The 20219-nt window shown below is 55.8% G+C and overlaps 1 protein-coding gene across 1 annotated transcript; it reads left to right on the forward strand.

Moving 5' to 3' along the window:
* The first annotated feature begins 3302 nt into the window (after positions 1–3302).
* Mcm2 (minichromosome maintenance complex component 2) lies at positions 3303–19583 on the forward strand. Its single transcript, XM_010617208.3, has 16 exons — positions 3303–3855; positions 4492–4721; positions 5371–5546; positions 5644–5904; positions 6758–6977; positions 7064–7271; positions 8513–8647; positions 9286–9477; positions 15119–15212; positions 15985–16235; positions 16355–16481; positions 16883–16995; positions 17264–17512; positions 18201–18383; positions 18534–18689; positions 18778–19583. Exons 1-16 carry the CDS (start codon positions 3850–3852, stop codon positions 18886–18888), a joined length of 2712 nt encoding a protein of 903 aa, XP_010615510.1. The 5' UTR covers positions 3303–3849; the 3' UTR covers positions 18889–19583.
* The last annotated feature ends 636 nt before the right edge of the window (positions 19584–20219 follow it).

The raw sequence follows: 20219 nt of genomic DNA on the forward strand, positions 1-20219 counted from the left end.
CCCCCTCCCCACGCCTCGCCCGCTTCCGGAACGGCTTTGATGGGGCAGGATGACAGCCCCTCGTCTAAGCCCTGCGCCAGGACTAGCATTTTACAGGGAGGAACCTGAGGCTCCGAGGGTTTAAATAACCTGCCGAAAGCCACACAGCTGGGAAGTGACCCAGCCGCCCCTCCCGCGTCTCTGACTGCAGGTTCTTCGGCCCTCGCCTCCGGAAAGCCTTCCCGGGTTGCCCCTGTCCTTGCGTCCTGGCTCTGCCCTCCTCCTCCTCGTCCACCAGCTCCGTATCCGTTTCTGATCCTGCGTCTCGCAATGTGTGGGTCCCCTCACACTCCCCTCGACGTGAACTTCCCGACACCCTCGCTGGAGCGGCTCGGCAGCCTCCCTGACATGACTCTCCCAGGCCCCTGCCCTCTTCTTGGGCAGCCCCCACGTCAGCGTCACCCTCGGCTGGCTGGCTCCGTACCTGGCGCACAGCGCAAGGTCCCCGGCTATGATGTCACCCAAGGCAAGCGCCGCCGAATGGTATGGGTGGGCTGGCACAAGAGCCCCCTCTTCTACCTCTGCTCCAAGGCTTGGGGCTTCGAAAGGAGACCAGAGTGACCAGCGGGCCTGGGCACTCCCCCGGGACTTCCCAGGCTGGAGCTCATCTGGGGTGCACAGCGTGTGCTACTTCCGCGTTTGCCAGAGGCTGGGTGCCGCCTGCATTTGAGGTCACTGATGACCAAGCCCCGGGGGACCACAGAGTCAGCACAGGTCTGAGCTCCTGCCAACAAGTCCACACCAGCTCTGCCGGTGGCCTGTACCCAGCAAAAATGAATTCTAAGCCGCTTCTAGCCTCAGGGGGCAGGAAACCACCCCCTACCTGGTGTTGGGAAGGAGGGCATCTGTGACCAGGCCTAATGACCACCTTTCTTATGCATTTTAAGAATACAGGCTTCTGAGCTGGGTGTGGTGACTCATGCCCTCTAGTCCCAGCAGTCTGGAGGCTGAGGCAGGAGGATTGCCATGAGTTCAAGACCAGTCTGAGCTAATAGTGAGTTCAAGGCAAGCTCAACTACATAAGGAGACCCCACCCTGAGACACACACACACACAAACACACACGCACGCTTCAAGTAAAGAGAGTGTCTAAAGACAGAGGCTTTGTGGCATCCACGAAGTACAATAAATTATAGTTTAATAAAGATCTGACTCTAGAGTCCTGTTCCCAGTGACACTAAGCAGGAGGGTAGCACCCTCTTCGGTCAGCATCCCCTGGTGGCAGAGGGGAGGATAGAGGTCCCAAATGCTAGAGGCCAGGTGGGTTTTCACTCTGTAGGACCATCAAAGATGAGGCCAGGAAGGCTGTGTCACAGGAAGGGACACACTCAGGAGTTGGTAGGAGTCCCACACCAGTTTCTTGGTCAGAGGGGTGAGAGCTGTCATGCTGGTCAGTCAAGTGAAAGCCCCAGAAACACCAACATCATTACCACCCCAGCGAAGATAGTAAAAAACAGTATCACAGATGGCTATTTGAGAGGCAGAGGCTAAGGATGTTGCTCAGTGGTAGGGCACTTGCCTAGCATGTATTGAGGCTCTGGGTTTAACCCCCAGTACCACAAAATTTAAAAATTTAAAAATCACAGACCAGGGAAAATGGCAGAGATGCATACCATCCTTAAAAACCAAAAACATTTGGGGTTGAGAGTTGGACTTCCATTTAACTGTATCCCTATTATTTACTTATTTATTTTTGGATTTTCGAGACAGGGTCTCGCTAGGTAGTTCAGCTGGCCTCACAGTCACTGTGTAGCCCAGGCTGACCTCGAACTCACAGTGATCCTCTTTCCTGAGCCTCCCAAGTGCTGGTTTTAGAGGTGTGAGCCTCATGGCACCGGTTTACTTTATCAGTCAGGCTGGATGAACAAGGAGTGACAGGAAAGTAGAGACTTTGCTTTCAGTGAGCTAAGTGCACTCCAGGGGGCATCCCTAAACCCCCACATAGAGCTCACAGGGCTTGCCACACATTGAGGGTGCTCAAGGGGCCTAGCAGTCTGGGGCATAAGAGATCACCCTCTGCAAAGGAAAGGACACATTCTGTCACCCAAAAGGAAGCACAGTGTTGGTGGACCACTTTGAGATCCAGAGGCAGCACTCTCCACATCCGCACAGGCTCCTGTGACTTGCAAGGTCTCTGGGTAACAAAGGCTTCCAGCTTGGAGTCCGGCCTAAGCAGGAAAGGGCTGGGACACACAGACCCACCGTGTTAGAGGGGCGTGTGGTGGGGAAGATTCTGTGTGACATTTACGACAGGCCCTGGTAGAAAAACCACAATGTACACCCCGGGTTTGTGGACTAAGGTGATTCGCATGCAGCAGAGAACCATGCAGAAAGCAGCATGCCAGGCCACTGGACCCTGGCAGAGGTGACTAGGGGACAGCAAGCGACCATGAGGCCAGAGGTGCTTCTCGTGGACTGGGTTCTACTAGGCCCACTTGGTTGTGAACCACAGTGATTTTTCATGAAGTCAGACACAGGGAGGCCAGGCATGGAGGTGCACACCTGTAATGAATGCCAGCTCTCAGGAGGCTGGGGCGAGAGGATCGCCGCAAGCTCAAGGCCAACCTGGGCTTACATAATGAGACACTGGCTCAAAAAAATAATTAAAAAAGAGAAGAAAAAGTAAACAGAGTGATGTAAGTGACCTGGAGTGTGTGAGGGCGAGGTGCTCCAACCACTTGGAAGCCATCCACAGCTAGGCCCACGCACCCTCTTGTGTTCCAGATGTGAACATCCAAAGGCCTCCTGGGCCTCACCGATCAGCGAGAAACCAACTCATCCTCTGTCCCCCAACTCTTCTGCATCCCCATCTCAGAGGTGGTGCCACCGTACACCTACCCGAGCCTGGTGTCCTGGGTGCCTCTCTTTTACAGTCCCCAAGCAACAGGGCCTATGGATTCCACCTCTTGGACGAGCATCCCGGCCTGCCCTTGCAGCCTCCAGTGGGGCAGCCCATAGGGAGGGTGGGCAGGAGTATTCAAGACTGTCCTGCCCTCCCCAGAATGCGTCCAGACCTCTTGTGATCCAACCTCTCCAATGACAGTGTCGCCAGCCCTGGCATCGAAAGCCCTTTGCTAGAACTGTGGAATGGTTCCCACACTCTCGCCGGGTTCTCTGCTCCCTACAGCTCTGCACACTATTTTTGTTTGCCTGCTTGTTTTTTGGTACTGAGTATTGAACCCAGGGCCTTTGCTCTCAGCTAGATCCCCAGCCCTTTTTATTTTTTTAATTTTGAGGCAGGGTCTTACTAAGTTGCTAAGTGGCCAGGCAGGGCCTGAACTTGGGACCCTCCTTCCTCAGCTCTTTTTTGTAGAACGTCCTCGCTGAGGGCGACTCGCCCTTGAACCTCAGTTTGACTTCCTGCAAAATCCAGAGAGCTTGGGTGCTTAGAGATTTTGGAGAAGTTGAGACTGCCCATAAAACAGGAAGAAGTGCTCAGAAAGCCAGGCTCTGGGTCTCGGTTGCCTGGTCTGTCAGATGGCCATGCCTTGGCTAGCGTCACGCAATGAGGCGATGGCCTGGTCCTCGTTGCCCGTTGCAGCATCTCCACCTCCCACACTTCAGCTGTGGAAGGGCAGAAGGAAGACTGGGCGGTTGGGAGGTGTGGGCGGGGCTTATAGCCCTGAGGGCGTGGCAGACTTCCAGCCCCCGAGCATGCGCGCACACCCCCGCCCCGCGCGCCAGACGCAAATGGACGCCGGCGTTATGACGTTTCGTCCCTCCCGGCGCTTCCCGGCTCGCGGGGGTCACGTGGGTCGCTTTTCGCGCGAAAACTGCTTGTTGCGGGAGCAGAGCAGAGAGCAACGCTGCGATGGCGGTGAGCTAGCGGGCTAAGAACGGCGGGGGTCAAACCGGACCGGGCGCGGGGGCGTGAGCACCTGGGTCGCCGGCCGGGGTCTGTCGGCCTGGGAGCTTCCCAGGACCCAGACGCACCTGACCTAATCCCTCCAGCGGGCCGGCGCGACCCCTCCGTCTGGCTCAGGCCTGGGCTCGTCAGCTCTCCTGGCCAAGTCCCCTGTCTTGCCCACCTCTTCCTGTGATTTTCTTTGTCCCTTGGGCTTTTTTACCGCCAAGTCCCACCACCAGCCTGTGGAGTCCAGACGACCTGGTGGCGCTCGCTTTACCTGGCACATGATAATTCCTTAGGTGGTTGAATGTCCGCCCGCCTAAGGGGGAAGGGATGGACGGTGCATAGGTTGAAAAAGCACCTGGCCTCAGTAATTTTTCATGAACAAGACTCAAGGACCTGTGGGAGATCGGACTGCGAGGAAATAACACCAGTGTCGCAAAGCTGAGGGCCATTGCCTGGGAGGGAGCAGCAGGCTTGGAAACTGGAGAGGTTTGGGGCTTTTGGGAACCCAGTCGCCACAGGCAAGGAAGGTCGCCTGGCCGAAAGGAAGTGAAATCAGCCCACCTCCTCCTAGGTGTTTGACAGATGTTGCTTCTCTTGCAGGAATCTTCAGAGTCCTTCTCCACGGCATCTAGTCCTGCCCCGCGGCAGCGAGGCAATGACCCCCTCACATCCAGCCCTGGCCGGAGCTCCCGACGCACAGATGCCCTGACCTCCAGCCCTGGCCGAGACCTTCCTCCTTTTGAGGATGAGTCTGAGGGCTTGCTAGGCACAGAGGGGCCCATGGAGGAAGAGGAGGATGGTGAAGAGCTGATTGGAGATGGCATGGAGAGGTATTTTTACCCCAGTCTTTTGCAGAGAGTACTCTGTGCCTGGTGGTCTGGCCTGGGTACTGGGGAATTGAATCTGATGACACTCTTGCTTTTGAATGTGATTTGGCCAGGGATCTGCAAGGAGGCAGACAAGTTCATGAGCTGCAGTGCAGATCCATTTACATTTAACTTGCTCTGCATAAGTGGGAAAGGCTGGACTCTAAAGCCTGGCTAATCCCCAACTCCGTGCCATTTGGATCCCAGGGGACCCAGAGGTCTCCTGAAGGACCTCCTAAAAGAGGTGCCAATTGAGGAAGACAGGAAGCAGCTAACAGTGCTGCTCTGTGACTTTTCAAAGAAAGGTTGCATAGGAGTGGGTCTGATGAGTCCATTTGAGAGTCTGTCAGCAAATGTTTATTGTATCAAGTTTGTACCAGGAAGTACGTTAGAAACATTGTAGATGCAGATTGAAGTTCCTAGAGCCTGCATGCTGGAACACAGTGCAATACACTTGCCAACAAGCAAGGTTAGGTTACTGTTTTAAAGCTTTTGTGTCCTGATCTGGAGGCTCCAGTCCTGGCCAGGCTGGAGCTCCTGAGCCTTGGGGAGCAGGCCTGTTTCCTGGATGGATGTTTGGAGACCAACTGCATCACTTTGGGGCTTTTGTCAGGGATTACCGTGCCATCCCTGAGCTGGATGCCTATGAGGCTGAAGGGCTGGCCCTGGATGACGAGGACGTGGAGGAGCTGACAGCCAGTCAGAGGGAGGCAGCCGAGAGGGTCATGCGGCAGCGTGACCGGGAGGCTGGCCGGGGCCTGGGTCGCATGCGCCGGGGGCTCCTGTACGGTAAGTCCTGCCATCTGCCATGCTGGAGGAGGTCCAGGGAGGAGTGGAAGGTGCCGGGAGAGGCTTCACCCTAGCTGTCCCTCGCCCATGCCCCCAGACAGCGATGAGGAGGACGAGGAGCGCCCCAGCCGCAAGCGCCGCCAGGTCGAACGAGCCACAGAAGACGGCGAGGAGGACGAGGAGATGATTGAGAGCATCGAGAACCTGGAGGACCTCAAGGGCCACTCCGTGCGCGAGTGGGTGAGCATGGCGGGCCCCCGGCTGGAGATCCACCACCGCTTCAAGAACTTCCTGCGCACCCACGTGGACAGCCACGGCCACAACGTCTTCAAGGAGCGCATCAGTGACATGTGCAAAGGTGTGTCCTCGGCCCTGCAGGGAGCAGTGATGGAGCAGGGTGACATGTCCACAGCTAAACAGGAGCTCAGGCCCAAAGCTGAAGTCACTGTCTTAGGATTGCAGGTGTATGGAGAGTCTGTGCTAGGACCCCCACCCCACCCTGTGGTTTTTGACACGTTAAACGTGGGCAGATTTAAGGTAAAATTGATGTTATTTAGCATTCTTTTTAGTGCTAGGGATTGAACTCAGGGAACTTGCACGTATTAATTAAGCATGTGCTGTACCACTGAGCTACACTCTCAGGCCCTTGGATCACGACTTTGATCAGAAAGTAGCAACACAAGCCATGCTGTAAGCCTAACTGTTCTGGTCGGGAGGCTGAGGCAGGAGGATCTCAGAGTTCTAGCCTCACCTAGGCAACTTGGTAACTGAGCTAGACCATACCTCGAAATAAAGAAGTAGCACCATTTTTCTGTGTAGTAATTGGCTTTAAAGAGGATAGGCAGACCTTGGTTCCCAAATTCCCTTCTCCCTTTTGTCTCCTGTGTGGCACAGCTTGTCTTTATAGGTTTCCTCCCTGGGCCTTGTTAGCCTTCAGGGGTTGTAGCCCTAAGGCCCTTTGTTCCTATCTCATCCCCCACCCCCATTTCCACAGTGGGACACGCCCACTTGACTGAAAGGCAAGTGGAGGCCTGGGTTGTGTTGCTTATCTAAGTTACAGAGCTGAGGTGTGGACCTGAAGGTGGAGGCTGGGTGTTCAGGCTCAGTCACCACTTGGCTGGGTTGGCCTCACTTATGCAGAGGTCACGGTGACAGGGAGACACCTCTGTGAGCCAGCGTGGCCCTCACCCAGCCTTTGCCCTTATCCCCAGAGAACCGTGAGAGCCTGGTGGTGAACTACGAGGACCTGGCAGCCCGGGAGCATGTCCTGGCCTACTTCCTGCCTGAGGCACCAGCCGAGCTGCTGCAGATCTTTGACGAGGCTGCCCTGGAGGTGGTGCTGGCCATGTACCCCAAGTACGACCGCATCGCCAGCCACATCCACGTCCGCATCTCCCACCTGCCGCTGGTAGAGGAACTGCGCTCTCTGAGGTCAGTGAGCACAGGGAGGCCAGGGGGTAAAGGAGCAAGTCCTCAGGGTCCATTCAGGCCCTCCCTGACGTGCCGGCTCTCCCCAGGCAGCTGCACCTGAACCAGCTGATCCGCACGAGCGGCGTGGTGACCAGCTGCACAGGTGTCCTGCCACAGCTCAGCATGGTCAAGTACAATTGCAACAAGTGCAGCTTCGTGCTCGGGCCCTTCTGCCAGTCCCAGAACCAGGAGGTGAAGCCAGGCTCCTGCCCCGAGTGCCAGTCCGTGGGCCCCTTTGAAGTCAACATGGAGGAGGTGAGAGCACGTAGGTCTTGCTGTCCTCAGTCCTTCCTGTCTCAGGTCCCCTTGTGCTGGCTCAGGGTGCCCCTGCGAACAGGCCAGCACAGGGCTCTCAAAATTCAAGCCACTCTTCACGTCGGGCAGTTGAATCCAAAACATCCAAGTATATGGCTTCTCTTGAAACTCACCAGGTGAGCAGAGGCCTCTGTTCAGGGCACCAGCTTTCCATCTTTGCCTTGAACAGGAGTGATTTTAAACCAGGGTGCAGCCAGAAAGGGGGCTGCCTCTCTCACCATCACATAGCGCATATCTGGGGAACCTGGCGCTAAACCATTCATAGATGACTTGCTTCTAGGTCAGGTACTCATGCATAGCAGAGCAGCTCCCTCACTGCCATCTGTTGAAAGTCAGCCCTCAACCCAAGGGTTTATTTAAAATAAAAAACAAGACAAACTTACAAAGAGAAAAGGTTCAGTCTGGCTCATTTTCGGGTGTTGGTCCACGGTTGGCCGGGTCTGGGAGGCACAGTACGCCTGGCAGGGAGCATGCCATGGAGTAGGGACACCAGAGAGATCAAGAAACTGGTGTCCTCTGTCCCCTCCAAGGGCTCGCCCCAGTGACCCAGGACCTGCCGGGAGTGCCATGGGCTGGGGACTGGGCCTTCAGCACATGGGCCATGGGTGCACTCCTGTCCTGGCTGTGCCCTGCCATCTCCTGGCACTGAGTGAAAATGGACACTGAATCTCACAGCACAGCCTAGGCACGGAATGTAACTTGTCCCTTGTGGGCATTGCTTTAGGCACTTTATGCACCTGGCCTGATCTCTCCTCCCCACAAGCTTGCATTCACAGTATCAGCATCCTCTCTCTGCGGGGAAGGGGCAGAAAGGAAGCTCCCTGCCCAGGTCATAGCTCTGTACACAGCCAGGATTTGAACCCAGGTGCCTGGGCTCTGGCATCCACACTCAATGTAGCTGAGCTGTGCAGAGGGAACAAGTGCTTGAGTCTAACACTGGGGCATCCTGAGGGCTGGTGACAGACACGGGGACTGTCTGCCCACATGCTGCACCACAGTGGGCTCGTTTCTTGCTGTCTTTGCTCAATTTCCTGGTTAAGAGAAAAAAATAGTAACACTGCTTCTCCGCCCTTCTGTGGGTCGAGGTCAAGGCTGATAATAGGATAAGGCAGTTCGTGGAGGGAGATTGAAGCTTGTGGCATGCAAGACAGGACCCATGACATCCTCTTTGTCCCATGCAGACCATCTATCAGAACTACCAGCGCATCCGGATCCAGGAGAGTCCGGGCAAAGTGGCAGCCGGCCGGCTGCCCCGCTCCAAGGACGCCATCCTCCTCGCTGACCTGGTGGACAGCTGTAAGCCAGGAGACGAGATCGTAAGTGGCCAGGAATGGGCCGGAAGGGAGGCAGATGTAGAAGAAATTGGTTTGATTGCTGTGGTCCTTGGGGGACCCGGAGCTATGATGACCAGGATCTTGGACTGAGATCTGTTCTTAAATCACTGGGGAAAGGATTGGAATGGCAGGTTTCCGAGTTCGCCAGCTTTCTTTCTGTTGCTGTGGTGATCAGTTGAAAGGAGGAAAGGTGTGTTCCGGCAGACAGTTTCAGAGGTTTAAGCCCCTGCCTGCTTGGCCTTGATGCATGGGCAGCACATTGTGCCTGGCGGTGTCACAGAGGAGGACTGGTCACCCTGTGACCATGAGGCAGAGAAAAGGGGCTGCATCCAGTGTCCTTTCAGGGCTTGCCCCATGACCTAACTTCCTCCCACAGACCCTGCTTCCTGGGTTCCACCTGTCCCAGCAGTGTCCTCCGGGGGCCGAGCCCTTAACCACATGCCTCTGGTGCACGTTCCTGATCGGCGTTAGCAGTGGGGCAGTTTCCTTGTTTTGCTGTGTTCCTCACGTTGGTGCCTATAGTTCAGGGAGTGCAGTGTGTACACAGGAGAGGGTGGAGGCCGCGGGACGCGGGGCCCTGGCTGCACCTGTGACCCTCTCCCCGTCCTTCCTTTCCCCAGGAGCTGACTGGCATTTATCACAACAACTATGATGGCTCCCTCAACACTGCCAACGGCTTCCCCGTCTTTGCCACAGTCATCCTGGCCAACCACGTGGCCAAGAAGGACAACAAAGTGGCTGTCGGGGAACTGACTGACGAGGATGTGAAGATGATCACCAGCCTCTCCAAGGACCAGCAGATCGGAGAGAAGGCAAGTGGAGGAGGGTGGGCGCCTGGGCTCTTCCTGTCCTCTCCGTCACCCAGATTCCCAGTGTGAAGCAGGGTCCCTGTGGTCTCGCGGGAGGCCCCTGTCCGGGGTGGCAGCCCCAGCTCCAGCTCTGCCATGTTCTGCATGTGCCAAATACCTCTCTGGGCCCCTCTCCCATCTGTGACAGGGAGAGGAGGGACCTGCATGGGACAGGGTTGCTGGAGAACGAGGTTGGAGTCCCAGTGTTTTCAGCCCTGTCGCGCCCTGGCTGGAGGGGAGCAGGAGCCTCCCTCTCACCTGCTGTTCCTGCTCCCTGGTGTCCGACCCCAGGCAGCAGTCATGAGCCAGGGTTTGCTCTCCTGGAAATGCAGTCACTTACATAGAAAGCTGAGTATCTGTTCATGAGAGCCCTCTGTCTGCTCTCCTTCCCAGCCCTGACCTGCCCCAGGAGGCTGTGTTCTCAGGCTCCCTGCCCGCTCCTCTGCTTTCCCTTTCTCCTTCCTCTGTCCTTCTCATCTTGTGCTTGGGTTACAAAGCACCGCAGTGGGGTCCACCCTCTGGCTGGAGAGCCAGTGCTTGGGGCAGCCCAGGGTCCAGACAGCGGGTGGTGTGATTAGAGACTTGGTGGTTTGCTGTGATTCTCCCTGAGAGCCGAGGCTGAGGGAGCTCTTGGGTAACTGTAGATAAAGAAGGACAGGTGACTGGGACAGGGCTACTCCCCCGCTGCAGACAAGTTGATTTTTCTCAGGCCATCTTCCCTGAGGCCTGCGGAGCCCTCTGTTCCCGGCTCCTCTCAGTGTGGCCACTGTGTCCCCGTGTCCCTTGGCCTCTCTCCAGAGCAGGGTCTCCTTCTGATGCCCCTTTCTTTCCTCCTTGGGGCATCTTTTCCAGGTGGGTGCAGTAGTGTGGCCTCGAATCTCTTTCTCAAGTGTGTGGCATGACTTTGAGTCCCTGAGGAGCTGCTCTATAATCAGACAGAAATCTGGTGGGTCGGAAGGCAGCTGGCACTCGCCAGCCCAGCATAGGTTGGCTTTCGGCACTTCCTTGGTTCTTGCCTTTCTTGCCTCAGAAAGTCAGCTTTCAGCATGTCTGCTTCTGTCTCCCCAAATCATTCCTGAATCTTTCACGGTGCAGAGGCCAGAAGCTAAGACCGCTCACACGCCAGGTGAGCACTGTTCCACCGAGCTCTGTGCACAGCCCTGGCCCTGATTGTTTCTGTGGAGTAAATGATCGATGTTCCTTAGCTTGCAGCCACAGAGGTGGGAAAGCCTGTGTTGCTTGTGTCGTCTGCTCGGGAACCCTGGGAAAGGCCGGCCTAGCCAAGCTTGGTGCCACTTCTAGCTCATGCCCTGCTGTGGGTCAGAAGATTGAGCCGGGCCATCTTTCTAGTCTGCCAAGAGCTGGGGAGCCCATAGGGAAGGTGGGTGTCCTCCAGCCTCAGACGGAAACTTCAATGGACCCTTGACGGTTCTTTGCCTGCCTTCTAGGGTCAAATTCTTAGGGTGCAGTGAGTAAAGAACACACAGTTCTTACGCTTACAGAGCTCATGTTGTACTGGGCTCCCTGGTAATAGGCAGAAGACAAAGAAACAAGATCCTTCCGTGGGGTTTTATGTGCTAGGTGTCGGTACTTCACAGGGAGAGAAAGCTACATCCTATCATTGCTTGCCAGCCCCTGTCCTACCCCTAGCACTCTGCTCTGACCTCTTGGTGGAGGGGAGCAAAGGCCTACAGGATTGGGTACATTAGGCCTGCCCGCCCTGGACGAGTTTCTCCATAACACGGTCCCCAGGAAGGTCTTGTACCTCAGACTAAGCTGCTGGGCACCCATGTGTAGAGGGCTCTGCCGCACTCATCTGATCTCCAGCAGGGTCACCTGCTGACGCTGTTTGCTTTTATTTCTAAGTCTGTGCTTATCCTTCAGGGCTCAGGAGAACTCACGTGAAAATCCCGATGTCTCTTGAGCTTTTTGAAGTCCCAATGCCAGGTGTACAGGTCTGTGTTGCCTTCTGAGACCCCGACTACAATGAGTAGTGACTGCTCTTCAGGTTTGGCTGTGGACCTGCTTCTTTTTTTTTTTTTTTTTTTTTTTTTTTTTTTTTTTTTGTATTTGGGATCGAACTCAAGTCCTTGCATTTGCAAGGCAGGCAGCAGAACCACTGAGTTAAATCCCCAGCCTTGCCCTGCTTCTTTCTAAAGCATTTATTTATGTGATTTTGCATCCTGCTCACACGGAAAGTGTCAGGTGTCGAAGAGAGGAATGCTGCATGTCACACTTAGATTTTAAAGAGCTGCTGGGAGAACCTGCATCCAAAGGCAGACAGTTCAGGGATTTCGGCCCAATCCTTAGTGTGTTCAGATGGTTGGCCCCTCATCCACGAGAATGAGAGGAGAGAGTGGGTAACTGAGCACACTCGCAGTGCTGGTTGTTGGGGTGCTCGGTGGCTGTCACATGAGTTAAGACTCTGCCCACAGACCGCACGCTGAGTTGTCTGTGTGCGGACGCAGCACTGGTAGAGTTGGGCTGGGCACCAGGCGTTGGCACCTGAACTTCAGCTTCAGGGAATCAGGGCCATGCTCTATGCTCTGCCTGTCCACCGGGAGAACGTACCTGATCCTGGACTTCCTCCTCTCTGAATGGCAGGAAACCAGGGTTATTGACTGGCTTCAGTTAGGTAGCACAGTGTCGCCGTCCCCTGGCCATGTGGGCTGGTAGATGAACCTGTGGCTCTCCCCCAGGTGCCCCAGGGGAGGGACTGAGCTTGGGGAGTCCGCCTCCCACGGCTGGCGGGACACTGGTGCCACCCTGTCCTGCCAGGGAAGGGAGTGTGCGCTGGGAGGTCTGGGGCACAGCCCATGAGTGGTGGGGAGCAGGAGAGGTGCGTGGGGACTCTGCCCACCTTCCCCACACTGGGTGAGGGCAAATGTGATCGCTGTGACTACTGCCCGTGCTGGATCCACTTGGCTCTGTTTAGCGGGTTGCCATGGAACAGCCACAGAGAGCCTATGGCAGCAACGGCGAACCTCGTAGAGCTTTCAGTGATACAAACAGCCCCCTACGGCATGGGTGCCATAGTTCACCTCCACTTTCCTATGTAGTCGGTTTCAGCTGTGTCCAATTCTCTGTCGAATGAGTCAAGGCACAATGGGTCCTGCATGTTCCTGTGGTCATATGCAGGGCGTATCTGGCTCAGTCACGTGCTTTCAGGGGCCATGTGCCACAGTTTTCTGTCACTGACCAAATAGCTGAGATAAGCAGTTCACAGGAGGAAGAGTTTCTCTTGGCCCGCGGCTTCAGAGGTTTCTAAAAGTCCAAAGCCAGCCAGCTACATCGCTTTGGGCTGATGAGGCAGAGCTCCATGGCGGGGACAGGGAGTGCTCCTTCTTGGTGGCCAGGAGGAGACAGAAGGGGACCAGAAACAAAGTCTGCCTTCAAGGCTGTCCCCAGGAGTACCCATGTCCTCCACCTGTCCCCACCCCGCAGCCCTCTCAGCTATGAGCTTGTCATCAGGTCAGTCCACTGAGGTGACCCGTCGCTTCTCAAGGCCACCTGTGCATGCTGCTGCTTTGGGGAACACTGCACGTTCAGACCCCTGTGTTCAGAAACAGTCTGTGAGTTCACTTGGCTAACATTGAGTTCTGTGGTGCACTCAGGGCATGCAGCACTGTGCCTGGTGCACATTAAAAATTTTTTTGTTACAGGATATGTTTTTATTTCCTTGCTTTTGAAGTACTGGGGATTGAACCCGGGGGCCTGGGGACATTCAACCACTGAGTGACATCCCCAGCCCTTTTTAGTGGTTGAGACTGGGTCTCACTAAGTTTCCCAGGTGGGACTTGAACCCGTGATCCTCCTGCCTCAAACTTTTTTGGTGTTAGAATTGAGCACCATTGTGCTCAGCTGTTACTGAAACTTTTAAACACACCCATGTGTGGCTAAGACACCCCTGTCCAGGTCTTAGTCCATTTGTGCTTTTACAATGGGGTAATGGAGAGGTGCTAACTTATAATGGGCAGAGGTTTAGTGGCACCAGGTTCTGTAGGCTGGGAGGTCCAAGGTGGCGGGGCTGGTCTGGGGAGGGTGGAAAGGAAAGAGACAGAGGGGCAGGGGTGGAGCTTTTCTAAGGACCCTGCTCCAGTGGTGACAGACAGCGTTAGTGCCAGTGTGAGAGGAGACCCCTCCTGGCCCAGTCACCTCTCAGAGGTCTCCTTAGTTCTGTTCTGCCCTATCTGGGTGGTGAGGGATTACGTTTCCAGCGCACATTTCTTGGGGAGCACGTTCCGGCCATAGCACTGGCCGTCCTTTCTGATGGCATTACTCCTGTCACCCCTGTGTAAGCACTTGCCCTTACTACCCTTCAAATTACAGGGTGCTGGGGCTGGGGATTTAGCTCAGTGGTTCCACCGCCTGCCTCGCAAGCTCAAGGTCTGGTGTTCGATCCCCAGTAAAAAAAAAAACCCAAAATAGGATGCCGTTTCATCTGACTGTGTCAGCCTCTGTCTCACAAGGAAAAGACTCTTAGAAAGCCTAGCCACAGTATGATGTCACACCTTCACAATAATGAGCCATTCCTTAGCATCAGGTAGTGGGTGGACTTTCACATTTTTCTATCTTACTTTGCTTTTGTTTGTTTCAATTTTTGTACCAAGGCTTGAACCAAAGTTCTTTTAATTGAGCTATATTCCCATTCTCTTTATTTTTAATAAAATTTTGAAACAGTTTTACTGAATTGTCCAGGCTGGGCTCAAACTTTGAATCCTCCTGCCTCAGCCTCCCAGAGCACTGGGATTTCAGGTGTGCGCTGCCATACCTGGCTTCCTTTGGAGTCAGTATCCAGATACGGTCCACAATTGTAATTGTCCGTCTGAGTCTCATTGTCTAGGGCCCTGCTCATCGCTTCCTTTTCTCTTGAAGTCTTTATGGAGGTCGCCTGTGCTCTTGTCTTGTTGCTGTGCCCTCCTGCACAGAGGCCTCTGTCACCTACATTTTCCGTGGGTAGGCAGTCAGATACGGAAGCGCAGTGAGACTAAGGTTGGGGCCCCCACAGGGGTGAGGCTCTGCCCTGCGAGCAAGGAACTGCTCTGCTATTTCCAGTTGTCTTTAAAACGTGTGCAGATTTTGCTTTGTCTCTCCGGCTTCCCTTCTCGCTCCCTCACTGAAATTGAGAAGGGGCCCCCTTGATAGCCTGGGCCTCTGGTGGGCCCATCGCCCACATGTGCTCTGTTCATCTCCCTGCCTGCGCCCCATGAACGGTCACAGTGAGTGCTTGCTCACCCCATGTGAACTGGGAGTTCCCATCCTGTGCTGAGGCCCTGGCTGAGGCACTGTGGTGATGGGTAACTTGTGTCACAGCCCAGGGAGCTGCTGCAGGGCGTGGTTCCCCAAGCCTGGTTATTGGCCTGTGACCTTGGGGACCCGCTTTCCAGACTGTGACACTGCCGAGGGGTCAGACCATGGTTCTTTTCTACCTGTACCTCTTGGGAAGAGCTGAAGACCCAAGTGAGGAGGGCAGGGCTGGTGCAGGGGCCTGAGGAAGCACAGCAGCCTAGGCTGAGCTGGCACCTCCTTGTCTCCTGAGGCCAGGAGTAGGGAGACCTTTTCTGCCTGTCGGCCCCCAATTCCCATGGACCCTCCCTCCTCCCAGATCTTTGCCAGCATTGCACCTTCCATCTACGGCCATGAGGACATCAAGAGAGGCCTGGCCCTGGCTCTTTTTGGAGGAGAACCGAAGAACCCAGGTGAGCACTGTGAGACCCTCACCTCTTCACCCACTATAGGGCCGTTCATGTCCTTTAGGGAGCCACAAGGCAGGACTCAGGATGCATAACAAGACAGGACTGTGTCCTCATGTGAGGACAGAATTAATCCTGTCTCTAAAAAGCAAGATTAGCTGGGCGTGGTGGCGCACACCTGTAATCTCCCAACACTTGGGAGGCTGAGGCGGGAGGATCACTGGAGTTCAAGGCCAGCACGAACCACAGTGAGACCCTGTCTCCAGAAAGAGAAGATTAGAACCACACAGGTAGTATGAGTGTGTAGGTATGTTAGGTTAGCGATGGACCCGCAGCCGCTGTGACAGCTGCTCCTTGTCCCAGTGCCTTCCTCCTCACTGGTCATCCTCTGATCAGCTTGGTGTGGCCGCCGTAGCACACCTGGGATTTCTCGTGAGGACAGAATACATCCTGCTTCTCTTCCCACTCTCATCTCTGGCATCTCTTTGCATTAACACGCACAGAACAAGTCCCTTCTTCCATGTGGTGGGATGTGTGGCTGACTGAGCCGTCCCTCAGGAGGCTTGTTTCCAGTTTCCCCTTTTCACAGCAGGCGTGCCCCGGCCCGCGTCTGTCTGGGTTAAGGCCCAGCTCGTCCCGGACCCAGGCCTCATCCTCCTAGAGAGACTGCCTTGGCCACGCTGGCGGGCAGGTTGAGAAAGTCAGAGTTATCTGCAGGGCCCGCACCCTTCACTCCCTCTCTGGTCCCCTCCACTTCTGTCCCCGTCTCCTCCACTAGGGGGAAAACACAAGGTGCGAGGTGACATCAATGTGCTGCTGTGCGGAGACCCGGGCACGGCCAAGTCTCAGTTCCTCAAGTATGTGGAGAAGGTGTCCAGCCGGGCCATCTTCACCACGGGCCAGGGCGCCTCGGCCGTGGGGCTCACGGCCTACGTGCAGCGGCATCCAGTCAGCAGGGAGTGGACGCTGGAGGCTGGGGCACTCGTTCTGGCCGACCGGGGTGTGTGTCTCATCGATGAGTTCGACAAGGTAGAGCCCTGGACGGGATGGGCTGGTGGGAGTCAGGGTGGGACTCGGCCTTGGTGGTGGAAGAACTGAGGAAGTATAGGTCCGGTGCGTGCTGAGTGCCAGATCTGTGTGTACCACAGATGAACGACCAGGACAGGACCAGCATCCACGAGGCCATGGAGCAGCAGAGCATCTCCATCTCCAAGGCCGGCATCGTCACCTCCCTGCAGGCCCGCTGCACCGTCATCGCGGCTGCCAACCCCATAGGTACTCTGGGTGAGCCCCATGCGGTCCAGACTCTGGTGTTGAGGGGCACAGGATCAGGGTTCCTGCCTTGGTGTGGGGGTCTGGTTCACAGCACCTGCACTAGGTGGTCTCAGGCCTCAGTGGAGAGATCCAGTCCCCTGCCTGAGCTGGGCAGGCGGGGAAGTAACAGAGCCAGGCACTATCTCCTCCGCTCCGCGGGGTCGCTCCAGGAGGCAGGCACCATCTGTGTCCTGATTCTGATCTGCTGACAGCCTGCACTGGCGTCCCTGCAGACCTCCCCTGCCATGGTGCCTTTCCTTCCTCCCCCATGGAAGCAGGGCAAGCTGGGGGAAGGGTGTTCAGGGTTTAGAAAGACAGAGGCTGGGGCATTCGCCTGACAGAGAGGCTCCTTTGTATTTCAGGGGGGCGCTACGACCCGTCACTGACCTTCTCGGAGAACGTGGACCTCACGGAGCCCATCATTTCCCGCTTCGACATCCTGTGTGTTGTGAGGGACACTGTGGACCCTGTGCAGGTACAGCCCTTGGCCCAGTATGGGTGCATGTGGCCCTTGTGCAATCTCATTCCCTTGCTCTCCTCCCCTCCAGTGTGGTCCTCACTTCCATTTCCTCACCCGTCCCCTCCCCAGCTGCCCACTGAGTCCTGGCCCTGGCCCTGCATTCTCCACCCCTCTGGCTTTTTCCCTCTCACCTGGGTACCTCCATAGAGCCAGTGTGACGTGTACGGCTCCCCCACACCAGACTGCACCCAGCCTCAAGAGCTCACTCTGCTGCCTGTCCTAGGACGAGATGCTGGCCCGCTTTGTGGTCGGCAGCCACGTGAGACACCACCCCAGCAACAAGGACGAGGAGGGGCTGGCTGATGGCGCCCAGGAGCCCGCCGTGCCCAACACGTATGGTGTGGAGCCACTGCCACAGGAGGTGCTGAAGAAGTACATCATCTATGCTAAGGAGAGGGTCCACCCAAAGCTCAACCAGATGGACCAGGACAAGGTAGCCAAGATGTACAGCGACCTGCGGAAGGAGTCCATGGTGAGAGCCTGGGCAGCCTGGGCAGGGTTGAGGGGGTCGGTCCCCAAAGCACCAGGAGACTTCTGGGTTGGGGCGGGGCTCAGCACTTGTCTACCACACACTAGACCTGGGGTTTCATGCTCAGCACTCCCAAATAAAGGTACTTCCATACTGCAAGCATTTTGTTACAGGTGGAACTTCACGTGTGTTCGCCCCATCTCGTCATCCTCAGATGAGGTTCCTTAGTGACTTCATGCTCTCACCCAGATGAACTCAGGGTCTGAACTGTTTGGTTCATCACAGTGGGACGGGGCTCCCAGCACCCCTCAGCAGTCAGTACCCAGAGTCCTCAGGTGGTTCAGTGTCACTCACTCTAGGTCGTGACCTCAAATTTTTTGTTTTGTGCCTTGTAACTTGACCAGAGCATTTCACCTTAGTTACCATATCCATAACGTTTTTTTGTTGTTGTTGTTACTTAACATTGCTGTGGATTCTGCATTTCTGCTGATAACCAGCAGAGCTGGCTGTAAGTATAACAGACCTTGAGGTGCAACCTAGCTGGGTGTCCTGGGGACACAGCATAGTCCTCAGCTTCCCCCAGCTTAGGTGCTCCTGTCTCTGTCACTGTTCTCCTTGGTCCTGGCTGCCCCGTCTTCCCCTTCCTGTCTCCGTCTTGCCTGAGGAAGACCCGCCCCATGCTTCCCACCAGGCCACAGGCAGCATCCCCATCACGGTGCGGCACATCGAGTCCATGATCCGCATGGCAGAGGCCCACGCACGCATCCACCTGCGGGACTACGTGATGGAGGACGACGTCAACATGGCCATCCGCGTGATGCTGGAGAGCTTCATTGACACGCAGAAGTTTAGCGTCATGCGCAGCATGCGCAAGGTGGGTGACACTGAGGGCTCTGACCAGGACCCCGGGGTGGTCGTCCTGCCGGGGTGCTGCCTGGCTCCCGCCCTGTCTGCTTGGAGCCCATGTTGAGGGAGTGTGGCAGAGATGGCAGGGGGTGGTGTTTGATTTGTGCTCTTTCTGCAGACCTTTGCCCGCTATCTCTCATTCCGGCGAGACAACAATGAGCTGTTGCTCTTCATTCTGAAGCAGCTGGTGGCAGAGCAGGTGACCTATCAGCGCAACCGCTTTGGGGCCCAGCAGGACACGATCGAGGTGCCTGAGAAGGACTTGGTGGACAAGGTACAGGCCTAGTGGGCAGTGGAGAAACCGGAAGTCCCAGGAAACGGGTCACCCTCCTGTGCTCACAGCTTGTTGATGCTTGTTTCAGGCCCGGCAGATCAACATCCACAACCTTTCCGCTTTCTACGACAGCGAGCTCTTCAGGATGAACAAGTTCACCCGCGACCTAAAGCGGAAGGTGATCCTTCAGCAGTTCTGAGCCCTGGGCCGTCCACAGTGGCTCTTGTGATGACTCTGGTTGAGGACATTACCCCAAGTGCTTGGTCTGCCTCTGCTTTCTGGACACGGATTCACACCTCCCAGAGACTCAGTGTGTTGGGGTTGAGGTTTGTGGCCGGCCCTCACCAGGGTGTCCTGGGCTGAGCAACAGTGGTCGTGTCTGAGGTCCACTGTCTGCTCCTCACCTCTGGGTGGCCTTTTGCCAGGATTTCTGTCCCACCTCCTCCGCAGCCTGACACCAGCACAGTGTCTGCAGGCAGTGCCTTGCATTGGTCACTGTGCTCAAGGTGCCGTCTGTGTTGTAGGTGGCTAGGGACTTGTTAAGACAGCTGTTGCCATCTTGTTGGCGTGGGTTTTTTGTCTGGGCTGCTTCTGCCACCTCTGGCCTCAGAGTGCCTGCCAGGTGTTTGGAGTCTTTTTCTGGCACCTGGTCCCTTCCCTCGGGCTCTGAGCCTGTGGAGAAGGTGCTCAGGTGGCTAGCGTGGTGCGCGCCGGCCCTGTGATCACCGGGCGTGGAGTCGGGGGGTCTCGTGTCCGTTGTCAGTTGCCCTTACTGTTTTAATCTGTGTGTGCCTACCTGACCACTTCTTCCACTTGCTTATTTGTACATTCAGTTTTTGTTTCTGTAGTTTTGGTTTTTAATAAAGTTGAATAAAATTTAGACACGGGTATCGGGTGGCCTCAGTTTTGTTTTAATAGTGTAGCCCAGGCTGTCTTGGGCTTTGAAGGCCTTGTCCATCTTCTGCCTTAGGTTTCTGAAGGAGGCAGGAAGGAGTGGAGGAACCAAAAGCAATTTGTCTTCTTAGGGTTTGGTAAAAGCCCCAAGACCCATAACCTAAAGTCTTGTTCCCCACCCAGTGGCACTAACTGGGGCCTCCTTGGGGGACAGTAGGGTACTGCCCTGGAGAGGGTATTGGGAGCCAGCCCTTCCTCTCTTGCTTCCTAGCTGTGCTGAGGTGAGCAACTGTGCCCCAACACACTCCACAGTGTTGTGCTGCCTCCACAGGCGCAAAAGCAACAGGGCCAGCCAGTCGTGGACCAGGACCTTTGAAGCTGAGCCATGAGAAACCCGCAGAGCCAGTCATCAGGTGCTTTGAGGCAACTTGCACATCTCTCTCCCTAGGGAAACAGCTAGCCGCTCTGGTCTCTTAATACCTAAGCGGAGTCCATCTCCCTGTGGAGCATGCCACATGAATTCTTCCTCTGAAAGTCCTGCAGATAGCACTACAAACTGGCATCTCCACCTGCCTCTGATTGCTTCTACACGTTCAGGAGCCCAGCAAACTACTCCCCTAACAGGTGAACAGATCA

Source organism: Fukomys damarensis, unplaced genomic scaffold, assembly GCF_012274545.1.
Source record: "Fukomys damarensis isolate Sample0158 unplaced genomic scaffold, DMR_v1.0_HiC HiC_scaffold_37, whole genome shotgun sequence".
NCBI classification, from domain to species: Eukaryota; Metazoa; Chordata; class Mammalia; order Rodentia; family Bathyergidae; genus Fukomys; species Fukomys damarensis.